This window comes from Anabas testudineus, chromosome 5, assembly GCF_900324465.2.
Source record: "Anabas testudineus chromosome 5, fAnaTes1.2, whole genome shotgun sequence".
Lineage (NCBI taxonomy): Eukaryota > Metazoa > Chordata > Actinopteri > Anabantiformes > Anabantidae > Anabas > Anabas testudineus.
The window spans coordinates 1,977,621-1,991,188 of NC_046614.1; the positions used below are offsets into that span (position 1 = coordinate 1,977,621).

The 13,568-nt window shown below is 40.2% G+C and overlaps 1 protein-coding gene across 1 annotated transcript in view; it reads right to left on the reverse strand.

Annotated features, from left to right (window-relative positions):
• The window catches only part of LOC113151735 (copine-9), a 66,293-nt gene that overhangs the window by 12,265 nt on the left and 40,460 nt on the right, over positions 1-13,568 (reverse strand). The window contains exons 4-11 of the mRNA XM_026344641.1: positions 13,050-13,154; positions 10,266-10,307; positions 9,090-9,165; positions 8,750-8,803; positions 8,495-8,556; positions 7,202-7,248; positions 6,552-6,733; positions 736-863 (exon numbers count right to left, since the gene is read on the reverse strand). Coding sequence (XP_026200426.1) covers positions 736-863; positions 6,552-6,733; positions 7,202-7,248; positions 8,495-8,556; positions 8,750-8,803; positions 9,090-9,165; positions 10,266-10,307; positions 13,050-13,154 — 696 coding nt within the window. The remainder of the gene's footprint in view (positions 1-735; positions 864-6,551; positions 6,734-7,201; positions 7,249-8,494; positions 8,557-8,749; positions 8,804-9,089; positions 9,166-10,265; positions 10,308-13,049; positions 13,155-13,568) is intronic.

The following is a 13,568-nucleotide window of genomic DNA, read 5'->3' on the forward strand; positions in this document are numbered from 1 at the left end:
AACTTGAAATACATGCACATGCATATGGAAATTTGCACAAATGGGAATTTGCAGATTGATGTATGAGGGATATCATTTATATGTATATGAATATATATACAAACCTGTATTAGTGTCTCTATAGAGTGCACTCTATAGACTCTCTTAAAACACTGTATTATGTGACATTTGATCATATGTACAATTACAACAGGATAGATAGAACATTGGCCCTGAAGGTTGCAACAAACGTTACTGTTGAGGTGAAGAAAGAGCCGTGTTACCAATAACAGAAGGTGCAGTGTGCCATAAATCACAAAATGGCACAAAGCTTCCAGACTAAAGTCTGCCAAAGAACATTGGCAGAACACTGTTTGGTCAAATAAACTAAAATAAATTACTTTGGATCACATGGACTCCAGCATGTCTGGCCAAGACTACCTCAGCAACTGCACAGTGCTGACTGTGAAACGTGGAGGTGGGACTGTGCTCACATGTGGCCGCAAGTGCAAAACGTCTCAAAAAATATGCACATCTGTAATACTGAATAAAAGGATGACTCCCAGTGCCAAGAAGCTGAGAAGAAGATACATGATCCCACAGAAGAATGGTCCCTCCAAAAATGAAGAAACAATCAATCCTGGACAGTGTGTGTGTGTGTGTGTGTGTGTGTGTGTGTGTGTGTGTGTGTGTGTGTGTGTGTGTGTGTGTGTGTGTGTGTGTGTGTGTGTGTGTGTGTGACTGTCTGTTTCTCACCGGGCCACCTGGTTGATGACAGGAGCAAAGTTGGTCGGGCCGTACAGCTGAACAGTCCGCAGGCTCTGGAAATACGCTTCCAGCACACCTTCGATCCCCACACAGTTTGGGTTTTCTGTATTTGAGTTCTGCAAAAAAAAACTCAGTTTGTAAAAACACTGAACGACCAACAATCAGATTTTTTATAATGTCCATATCAGTCTTTTTTCTGACCCATTACATGGACTTTGTGCTGGTCTGGACCTACTCATTTAGATATCTGTGATCTAAGTAAGGTGAAGGCTGTGTGTGTGTGTGAAAAGTCGAAAGTCTGAAAACAGTTTGCTACTTAGGACAAAGAGCAGAGACACGCCTAAGACATTGTGGTTGACACCTCACTTTATCTACTACCTTAATGCTATCCTGCACAGATGCTTACTGGCCTGTAAAATGACTGAATAGCTAACAGCAATGCATCAGGCATAACTTGCACCAGAAAGTTAGTGTAAGTGTTGCTTTGTCTGTTTTTACTCAAATCCGCATACATAAGGATAACAACATGTGACCAGTGGGTCAACATTTTCATTACCTTCATTCTTCCCAGAATGTGAAAACTCACACTTCTTCAGACTTTGTCTCACAACGTCTTCTACTTTGTAGAAAGTAGATCCTTTTCTTCTACTTTAGTATATATCACTCAGCAGCAGTTTCCAATCTGAGAGAAGGGCTGTGCACATTTTATCTACTGGCACAGCAAAAGTATTACTTTAATAATTGTTGTATCTATGCTAAAATGTAGGATCTCTTTTCCCCATATCATTTGTACAAAAGCCCATTGCGTTAAATTCTCACAGGCTGCGTGAATAACGTGCATTTTCACATGAAACGCCTTGGATTGGAGAGATTGCACTCGTATGAATCACTCCCATCACTTCTTTATCCTGCCTAAACTAGTCAGCTCTCCTGAATGTATCATTTCGACAAGCATGTGTCAGCCCCTTTCACTGCTTTCTTCAGTGAAAATCACAATGAACAAAGATCCGGTTTGTGAAGAGTAATTGACATTAACCCCGTTACTGCCACTGCCAACACACAATAGTACCTATTTTTTCAAACCAGGAGAGATCAATTATCCTGAAACACACTTTAGTTTGTCTTTCTAAAGAACACATAAATGTCCCTGATCAGAAACATATTAATGTTTTCTTGCTTTTATGTTTTATGTCTTATATTCATTCACTTAATATAATGAACTGAAAAGCCACAAAAATGTCGGTGGTACTTCTTACAAACACTGAATTCAATAAAAATAATTGACCAGGTTTCCCATTAATCTGCAGAGCACTCAGTACCTTTCATATAAAAAGAAAACCCAAAACCTGCCAGTGTGATTTTGCATCTAATCATACAGTGCCCATCCAAAAAAGTCACCACCTGGATTTAACTAACCAAATAGGTAAGAGCCTCCCATTGGATAATTACTGCATAGATGATTATGTTTCAGCTGTTTAAGTTATCTAACCCCAATTGATGCAATGAGTAGCTTCTCAAACAACCATGTCGGAGGACACATCCTCTGGTCGTGAAAAAGATGTTAAATTATTGGCATGAATCAAGCAAAGAAAATATCTAAGAAGATTTCTGAACCTACTTAAATACCACAGTTAAGAACTGTCCAAAGCATTATTAAAAACTGAAATGATAGTGGGGAACTATCAACTTCGAGGAAGAAATGTGATTGGAAAAAAATAATGAGTGATCATAACTCGTGATCACTTAAACATTTGGTGAAACTAAATCGTAAAAACTGTAGAACTCATGGCTATGTTTAATAGTGAAAGTGAGAGTATTTAAGAAACTGGGACTAAACAGCTGTGTAACCTTAATAAACACTAGTCAGTGAGGCTAATCTAAAAAAAAACTCTTCAATTTGCGAGGGAGCATAAAGATTGGACTCTGGGGCAATGGAAGAAGGTCATGTGGTCTGATGAGTCCAGATTTACCCTGTTCCAAAGTGATGGAAGAAGAAGAGAGGTAGGTGAAGTGATGCACTCATCATGCCTAGTGCCTACCGTACAAGCCTGTGGGGGCAGTGCTATGATCTGGGGTTGCTGCTGTTGGTCAGGTCTAGGTTCAGCAACATTATGTGCCCAAAGTATGAGGTCAGTTGACTACCTGAATATACTGAACGACCAGGTTATTCCAATAATGTTTTTTTTCCTCCCTGATGGTACGGGCATATTCCAAGATGATAATGTCAGGATTCATCAGGATCAAATTGTGAAAGGCACATCATTTTCACATATATCAACCTGTCCAGTTAGGAAGCAACACTGGTTGTGAATCAATTTCACCTGCTGTTGTGCAAATAGAACAGACAACAGGTGGAAATTAGAGACAATTAGTAAGCAACACTTTGCCAGTTACCTCACCACTAGAGGTAGCATTTGGTGGTGTCTGAAACCCAGAGAGGTTGCTCAGGCAGTGCAGATCATCCAAGATGGCACATCAATGTGCACTGTGGCAAGAAGGTCAAGAGCATGGAGGAGATGCCAGGAGACGTGGAGGATGCTGTAGGAGGACAACAACCGAGCAGCAGGACTGCTATCTGCTCCGTTGTGCAAGGAGAACTGGAGGAGCACTTCCGGAGCCCCACAAAATGGCCTCCAACAGGTCACTAAGCTCTGCTCAAAGTGTCAGAAACAGACTCCATGAGGGTGGTATGAGGGCCCGATGTCCACAAGTGGGGCCTGTGCTCACAGCCCAACACCATGCAGGCCGATTGGCATTTGCCAGAGAGCACCAACATTGACAGACTTACCATAAATATAGATTTTCAACTGGATGTGTTTAAGCGTTCCCTTTAGTTTTTTGGGCACTGTATATGTACACATCTATACATATGTGTACTTTCTGCTAACTGTGATCTATTCTAACAGTTACTCTTCAAGACATTCTGTTTCCAAAAACTATCAAATAGCAAGAAATGAATGATGGCATTTTAAAATATGCAACTTTTCCCACAGCATGCACTTCAGAGGGAAGACCTAAATAAAATTAGCATATAGTATGAAATAAAGACAGCTTATGTTTTTGTTTACCACAGTGAAGGTCCCTGTGCCTCCTCTGATGTGTTAAAGGCAGAATTATGTTTTCACACTATACCTCATATTGAGGTGGTAAAGAAAACATCTGTACTGAATAGAGCCAAGGTGAATACAGACCATGAAGAAGATGGGAACCATTCCCCGCGGCATGCCACCAGATTTGAACCACACTGTCCATTTGAATAGTACCACCATATGATGCTGACACTATTAAAACACATTTCTGTGCTTCCTGCACACTAACTTGATACAGTAGCTGTTCTTGGCTAATCAGCTCCTCTTTTTCAAAGGCTTTGAGACTTTCAGCTGTCTCTCTCCAAGATCACTGTTTAATTATTACCTCTGAGACTGAGCTTGTTGTCTAATAGTATGGATTTCTTTAAAGTATCAGAACAGATTCAGAAGGCAGTGTTAATTAAGCAGTAACACAGAGGATCTCTACAAGTTAGTCAGTGTCAAATAAACCACATGAAAGACAAATATTTTGTCTAACGTCCTTGTGGAGGAGAGGCCGCTTCACTGTACACTGGCCTAATTTATTGTACTGTGAGCTATTTGAAGTTACAGCATGTAACTTTTGGTCTTATATTTTTGTGCTAGTAACATGCTCCATAACTTATCCTAATGTGGAAAGGTTCTGCTAAAGGCTTCTGTGAGTGCAGAGATATTCACTTCTAAAAGTTTTTTAAGAGGCTTGCCCTTCTAGCTTGGTTGCAGCTTTAAAATGGCATATTTTACTATGCTCCTCAATACGAGCTAATATATTCAAGCGCTCCTGGATAATTCATTCATCTGACACATTTGTGAAGGTTGTTATTTTACTTTACTCCTGATCTGTCCAACTTAAGACATATATTATGAGACCAAAGACTAAAACATGTAATGAACTCCAGGTTGCTCAATGTGCTTTAAAGATTTTCCAATGAATAGATTCCTAATTTGAGTTGCCTCAGTATGATGCAGCTGTGGGATTTTCACGCAGAGGAACTGTAATCGAGAGGGACTGAGCGGCTGGAAATGAGCAAAGGTATCAAAAGTGATAAATCTAGACAAGGCAGATGCTGATGCGCTTGTCCACCACTGACTTCTGACTGCGAGGCAGCCAGGAGGATCATGGATTCGACAAAGCTGATTGAAAACGACAGTTTCAGGTCAGAAAAAACTTGGGTAAGAAATTCTCCAGCCCACCAATAAAAGACCTGAAGCATGGCGTTAAGATGTTTACACCCATATGAAAAGCTTGGGCCACATTATCATCTTTTTAAAAACCTTCTGCAGCCCTGGAATAGCACCAACACCCCCAGTCTGCACTTATTCATTTTCTTCTCTTACCCGCTTTTCTTCTAATTTCTTCTATACTACTGTAACTGTCCAGGGAGACAGGGAGAGACAGGCAGAGAGTTCGAATCCAAGGATAAGTCATTATTTCTGAACTGAAGTGATTCTTCTCAATTGCCATTGTTGTCATCCTGTTAGCTGACAATGCTAAGCTAAGGAGTGCATCATCAAATTGTTCCAGTGTGCTGCTGCCTGTATATCTGTCTTACCATCAAACAGATAAACTTCTTTTCTCTTGAAGTGCATTGTGACTCACAGTGTTTTCTTCCTCCCACCTTTTGTTCCTTTCCTCTGCCTCAGTCATCCACTTCACAACACTACTCCACTATGCCTACAGCTTGTGGGATTATGCAACCTTTCCTTTCATTGACTTGTCCTGAGCTGAAATACTGTGTATTGTTCAGAAGGGTGCAAGGAATCATTTGGTTTATCAAGATACAGAAGATTATCTTTCTTATTTGAATATACATTTAAATCACTATTAACTAAAGACTTTTAATAACTGTGAAATATCCCCCTGATGTCATTATAGAGACTGTAGCATTGATCAGAACCAGCAGGTCAACTTGAAAAGTTCGAGTGGTTTTTGTCAAAGTAGCTCTAGTCCACACCTACAAACTCATTCTCTCCAGGTATTGTAGCACCTGACTCCAGTTAGCTTTTTTGAGGTCATTATTCCATTAACACTATGAGGTTTTTATGGTTGTTCTTAATTAAGACATGCCATTGTTATTTTTTGTATTTGTTAATCATATTTGTTAATACTTTTTACTTAGGTGAAGATCAGATAATGTTTTATAACAAATTAATACAGAAAACTACAAAATTCTAAAAGGTTCGCATACTTTTTTTTGCCATTGTATAATGTTTTTATACTAGTACTAATAAAACCATGTCACTAGAAACTGAAGAACTGCACATTTTGTCATCCATGAGAATTGAGCTCAAGATCTAAACACGGACCTATAAATGATTAGAATTACCACATTGTGGTTGTATGCCTCTGCAAACCAGTTAGGAGGCAGTTCATATGCATGTTTGTCCAGACTCATGGTCTAATCAGTTCATCCACGAGTCCAAGTGGACGCATGCGCGAGATATAATAAAAATCCCTCCAGCTATTCCTGAGATATTGTGTTGAGAAGAATGGGACAGACATGAGGTGATGGAAACTTTGACCTTTGCCCATGAAAAATTAATTAGTTCAAGCGGATGCAAGCATATTCACAGTTTTATTGGTGTCTCTAATGCTAGTGGATGATGTCACTGTTGGAGACTAATCATTATCTGTGCTTGACAGAGGGTGTGATTGTAATTTTATTTTCAGACCTTATTGACTGTATGTACACATAATATACATTTGTATCCAGTCTCTATCTGAGTGTATCTTACCAGTGGGAAGGCATGAGAGATCTTGCCATCTGGGGGAAGTTTAGCTCCAAAGCCATATGCTGGGAAGAGTTTATCACTGTCGTAGTCTTGGATGATCTCTCCTACAGCTTTTAGAGCCATGGCATATGCATTCATCTGGTATGGACTCATGTAGTGCAGTGAGGTGGGCTGGGATGGGTTACCTGGGAAAAAGCAACCCCCCCCGCCCAATAAATACTGTAAACTTAAAGGGTTCTATAAAAAACCAGGGTCAAGTAGTAGAAAAAAATATATGGATAATAAATATATATATATATATTTATTATCTGGATTTATGTGTGAGACAAAAAATAGATGACAGTCTGTGCACCTGTATTAAATAGGATTATACGTCTCTCACTTTAGACCTGGAGGACAATGGCCAGTAAATACTACTTTAAAGGAAACTTTGAAGTATCAATATATTTTTTCTACCACGTTATCTAAATTTCACTTAAACATTTTTATCTACTACGTGACCACCACAGAGCTCTGTGTGACAGTATAAAAATACTTTCTTTTTTCGATCCCAAATTGAAGCAGAAACTGACAATTACAGATATTTTAAGTGAAACATTCTAACTGAACATCACATGAGTTTCCTGCATGCACAAACATAAATGCTGTCCTACCATTAGATGCTGTGAAGTCTATGGCCACAGTGAAATTGAGTTGTGTCCTGGTGGGAAATTGGGCACAGTATGAGTATCATTCAAAACAGAGATGATAAGACTGTGCCAGTATCTCCAGATGGGAGCCTATTTACAGCTGTTCAGGCTAGACAGAGAATGTCATCAACAGCTCACTGCTCACTTAGAAAACACAGGGCAGGGGGTCTGCACTGTGCTTCAAATTAAGCTGGTTTACAACAGTATTTTTTAATTTAAGTACAAATATACAACATCTTTACAAAGACTTTCTATTTTTCTCAAAGTTCTGTATATTTCATAAATTTCTATAATTAATTTATTCTGTAATTGTTTTGAAAAAACAGTAGTAAAATATCATCTCTAATTTAATTATAATTTTTTTAACCCCCCAAATACTATTGAGTGGAGTCTTTGCTGCTTTTTCCATCTTATCTGATTGAGTTCTATGCTAACTGCTGAAAATGCTTGAACCTACTGTCTACAGAATCAAATTTGATGTCAACTCTGCCCACTACATGCTATGGCAGTCTATCCTCATTCCCATAACAAAGCCTTGTTAAGTTGGTTGGAGTGTCGTGCCGGTCGAAGCGGTACTCTTTGCATTAGTATGACATGAATGAAAAAGATCATTACAACAATAAGCAGTCTTTTTAATGACTGATGGCTAGAGCAGTAAAGTAGTAGATGTGGTTGGAAAGGTCAATAACATGCAGGACTATTACACAAGAGACGGACAAGTCCTGAGAAACTGTGTGTGTGGCGAGCTACATGTATCATTTGCATGACGTCAAATAGTGCCACTCCTGGTGAGTCAAATACGGCAAACGGAGCCTTTAATATTGGTATGAGATGCAAACACGTCTTCTGAACAAACTGTATGACTACATCACAAAGACTCTAAATCTTTTAAGATGCACAGATGATATTTTCATGCTGTTTTCTTGGGTAATTGACCTTAAAACAAGAAAAAACAGCTCAGTCCTTTAATGGTTTCCTGTAGACTATCTTACTTTGTAAGTGAAATCCATCAATCAGCCACAACATTAAATCCACCTGGAGGTTTTAATGTGATGTGCAAAGGGGTCAGCATGAGCAGCCTGCAGGCTGTGATGCACTCTGTGACTGATTGGTGTATGCTACACCATCTAATCAGCAACATTTCACGAGGTGGCATCTGCTGTACTTGTGTATACACATTGTGTATGTTTATATTTGTTTCACTGCGACTTCAAGGTCCCAGTCTACACTGCAAAACATTACAGACTGAGCTCTTACCCTCCTCTGATGAAATCAACAAATGTGCATTCTGACTCCACTTTGAAAGACAGCAGAGTCACCTTGAAAGTGGAGAAAGAGACAAAAGAGCAAAGGAGAGGAAAAAAGGGCAATGAGGAGAGGAGGGAGGACAGAAATAAATAATTAAACTCCACCTGTTTACTGCGCGGACTGCTGCCATGACACCTCTGCTGATGACGCACACACACACACACACACACACACACACACACACACACACTCCACACGTCTTACCGTCCCTGAATTGACGTATTTCTTCTTCTTGCCTTTCTTTTTAGGATTCAAAACCTTGACCGCAAGACAGGAAACTAGATTTTGTTATTTGAACATTAAATTTTTGAGCAATGTGAAGTCATTCAGTGTGTGTCTGAACTGTGTGTGGATGTCAATAATATATTGTACTGTAGACGTTTGCCGAAATTCATAATGTAAAACATAGCCTATTCTTTAAATAGATATTTAAATGGCAGTGTAACACAGTAAAGGAACCTGTTCCCATTTTGTTATCCTTGAGAAAATGAATGATACTTCAAAAACTGCTTGATCAAGATTCTTTGCGAGGGCTGTATTTTACCTCGTAGACATTGAACTGACTTTGGCCTCTTGACAATTCTCTGTAGCTGGTGGTGAACTCTCCAATAAAGTCGTGGCTGGAAGGCACCAACAAAAAACAAAAACAATTTGTGTCTACATCTGCAGCACATCATCATGTCTATGAGCTTCTACACAGACTGGAACGTCTGTAGTGTTGGGTTTACTGTAGCACCTTACAGGATCAGGAATGTCAAGTTGATTCTTGATATATCTACTTTATTCTTGACATTGTAACTTTACAGACAAAATGCAAAATAACAGAAATCCTTATTACCCATATTACTTGTATAAAGCATCGTCTTAATTAGCATGTAATATCACTTCTCAGGTGAAGGGTCACTTCATTTACAAGCTGGAATTAAAATCTCTTCAAAGGATCCCTCAGATGTTTTTATGAGGTCCACAAATTTTTCATCTCAACATAACTCTCCAGCATCTTCACATTGGTAAATTTCACTTCACTGCAAGTCCTCTAATCATCTTTGCATCTCAATATATCACAAGCTGAAGCTGTGTATGACACCAGCGCTGCTTCTGTAATACTGCCATTTAGAGTGAAATTCTTCTCCCATTAGAGAGAAGGAGGCTAAAATAGAACCAGGAGAGAGGATACTGTAACAAAGGAGAGGTTTGTGTACAGACAACTGTCGTTTAAAGAGACAGAGAATTCAGATAGAGAACTCAGGTGATGTTCACTTTACTGTATACATGAAATACAGTTGTTATGTTGTGTTTTCAACAGGGTTTGGAAATCTAGGACCAGGGAAGACTGAAATTTCTGGAATGCGAGGGCAAGCAGCCTGAAAACCTCATATGACCATGTCAAATGAAGCCCACATATCTGTGAGAGGAGCTCCTGCAGTAACCCACAGTCAGTGGGAGAGAAAAGCAATGTCAGAAGTGCAGTGCTCAGTGCTCATAAACCCTGACCTCCTGTCCACTCAGCTGCTGCCTCTCACCTGCAAGTTGTTTTCTGATTTGTCACCCAGCATGGGCCCAGTGGGTGGAGTCCTCCATCTGTTCTAATACCTAATCATAAGACTGCAAAAGCCTGTTTAGGCCATCTCAGAGCAAACAGAGCACAGTTTGACATTTGAGGAATTCAGTGTGAAGGTGAAAATAAAAAACATGAGAGATAGCAAATGAAACAAGTTACCTCCCATCTCGGTCCCAGTCATAAACGTCCACCTTGACTGTCCTGAGAGGTGAAATGTGGGAGTGGAAGTGAGACAGCCAGAGTTGAGATTCACAGAGCAAGAAAGTGTGAGGGTGAGAAAGAGAAAGAGAAACAGCAGAGATGTTGACAGAGGGGAGGTTAAGGTAGACTTTTCCTGGACTTTACAGACAAGTATGCTTCACAGGTTTTTAATTTGAACATCATTAGTTACTAGTTTTTTTTTTTTTGTAGGATTAGATTCTTATAAAAATCATTCTATTTTAATAAAATACCGACGTATCATTTATGCATTAACCTCCTGTCACTATATAAGGTGGTTTAAATCAGCCCCACCTTTACCGACTGTTTGTGTTTTAGAGTCTGTCTGTAACAGCACACCTTTGTGAATTTTACATTACACACCTTTGATCACATTACACATGGCTAATAATAATGCATGACATGAAAATGATTTGCAAATGTTTGTGTGACTGTTGCTGCATTGACTCCACATTGGTCTCAATAACACCAGCACTGGCCTGAGACCAACAGCGCGGCCGACTGCTGGCATTATTCTGATCACCACAGAGTCCAGTCTCTGCCAGGACATGTCCATCATCCATCAGCCGCAAAAATTCAATTGTGCTTGACAGAAATTGTGATATGAATTTGAGATCTAAAAATAGATAAGAGGAAACCAATAAATAAATGAGACAGAAAATACACATATTTAAAATGGATGTATTGTGAAAATTGATCCAAACCTTAATGTGTGACAGAATAATACTAATAATAATGATGTGGGGTGTCGGTGTCTTGTCTAAGGACAGCTTGGTATATAGCAAAGAGGAATCAAACCACTAGCCTTGGGGTTTATAGACAACTGCTCTACCAACTGAACCAAATGCCACTCTATGAAATTATGTAAATGACTAGAATTATTAACTAATTTCAAGATGAAATTCAAGTGAGGTGAATTAGAGGAATGACATCAGGTGTGAGTCTGGGAGACACTGCCTTAGTTAAAGAAGAGACATGTGGGTCTTTCCTATCAAAGTGTGATCTTGACAGTGTTGTGTATACTTGTGGTCCTATATCTGTCATGGTTTCGGCCTGGCATCAGGCCAAGCTGAGGATTTCCCTCACTGCTCCACCTCACTCTCCCTCTGGACTCCGCCCACCAGCCAGTTCTCTCCCTCTGCTCTTGCCAATCAGCGGCAGATTGGACTTACCTGTGTTCCCCTCACACTACATAAGCTCTCCTCAGACCTTCCTCCCCTGTCAGATCGTCGTCATTCCCCCCTCTTGTTTCCAGCGTCGTTTGCCCCAACCTGTCTCCAGCCTGTGGTTCCTTGCCTGTGTTCCTGCCTGTTGCTTTCCCTGACTGTTGCCCAACCTTGCCTGCTCCTGCTCACTCCTCCTCAGCCCTGTCTGCCTCCCCCCCTGGACTCTGGATTTTGGACTCTCTAGACTTGTTTTCCCCTCCTGAATCTTTGGACTTTGTTACCCTGTTTCAGTGAGTGTTTTCCTGCCATCGTGCAGTGGGTTTTCTTTGATACTTTGGAGTCTTGTTTTGTTACTTTGTTCCCAGTCTCTCTGATGGTTTTACGTTGTTACTTTGTCCTCGTGTTTTTGCAGTGTCTGTTGACACCACCCTTAGTTTCCCTGTTTTTTTGTAAGTCTTGCTAATAAATCCTGTTAAGTTCATTCCTGCCTCGTCCCCCCCCTTAATTTGTGACAATATCTTCTTCTGCTTTCACTTTTTGAAAGAGGACTGCAGACTAGTGCCACCTACTGCTAAAGTGAGCTATTTCTTATTTCCTTTTTGTAGTGATATGAGGTGATGCACCAAACACTGAAGAAAGCACTGACTTGACTCTCAACCCATCACAGCGCTTTCTGCTCTCACACTCATCATTCACCTGCAGTGACAGGTCCTGTTAGTTCCACTGTCCACTTTAGGGCTCTATCTGGTTTCCTGATTTTTGTTGCATGTCTTACCATGAAAACTGTACAGTCAAAGAGATCTTTACCCCAGTTTGCTCTTGAGCAGCCCTGGAGGGGCTGGAATACAATCAACATCACGCAAAACAGGCAGCTCCCGATACCACTCATGACATGAGAGTGAATTGAATTACCAGCATGATTTGTTCACTGCTAAAGAAACATATTTCTCATGATGTCACTATCAACAAGCACAGCGTTTGACCTTTTTATATTTGGTGTTGTCTCAACCTGATTTAAAAACATCTGTGTCTTAGCTGTTTACCACTCATTATTTTAGAGAAAATAGATGCAAAAAGATGCTAAAGAGCTGGTTGATGTGTGTGACATGTTGAATTCAGATAGTCTCATTTGTTCCAGATCTCTAGTCACTGTGTGGACAAACAGTTCTGAATATTGATCTTTTACCTAGCACTTTGCCCACTACCTTTAAGACCGCTGTGGTTAAATCGAACCTTCATCCGAGGTTCAGTCTGTAACTTTCCATTGTTTTCTTTCTTTTTTAAATAGTTGAGTCTTTATTTGATAGTTTGACAATAGAGAGTCAGACAGGAAGCACAGGGACAGAGAGAGGGAATGACATGCAACAAATGTCCCCAATCTGGGACACTGCAGTTACGTGGCGTGCTCACTAAACGTTGGGTTACCAGTCTGCTCCAACTTCCCATTATTTTCACTACTATTTGATGCCCTCCAAAGCGTAAAACTTCTGGAGGCTAAATTGGGATTTTGGGCTGTGTAAATAATTCCGACTGACTCCATGCTGTGCAGTCCCCTCACCTGTCGTAGTCTCCATTACAAAGTGCTCGAACAGGGATGGTAAACGGCTGCCAAACAGGGTTCAGATTGTTTTTGATCACCTCAGTCTTGTGGCAGATGGTGAACCTAGAAACACAAAAAGGCAACACGGCAATACGGTGAAGACACTTTGGGTGAAAACAATTACAGTTGATGGAGGATATTTGGATATCTCTCAAATGATTCCTTAGCACTTTGATAATCACTTTCACAGTAATATAGAAATGCAGTCTAGGTCAAAGACATCTGTCTGGGTGGGTTTTCCTAATAAGCCTCAAACATTCTGAAAATCAATTGAAGAAAATGTTCAGCATGAGACAGAAGAAAGAGCGAGGGCTCACAAGTGTGCTTGTGTCAGAAATACTGGCTACAGTAAGTAAAAATCTATTAGCCCTGTTTCCAACTGACAGGCAAGAGGCTTTCAGGCTCCTCATGGGACTGGATCCAACAGAGACATCTGCTGGCAGATCTGAAGTTGCTGTCATTAACAAGGGATGAGCA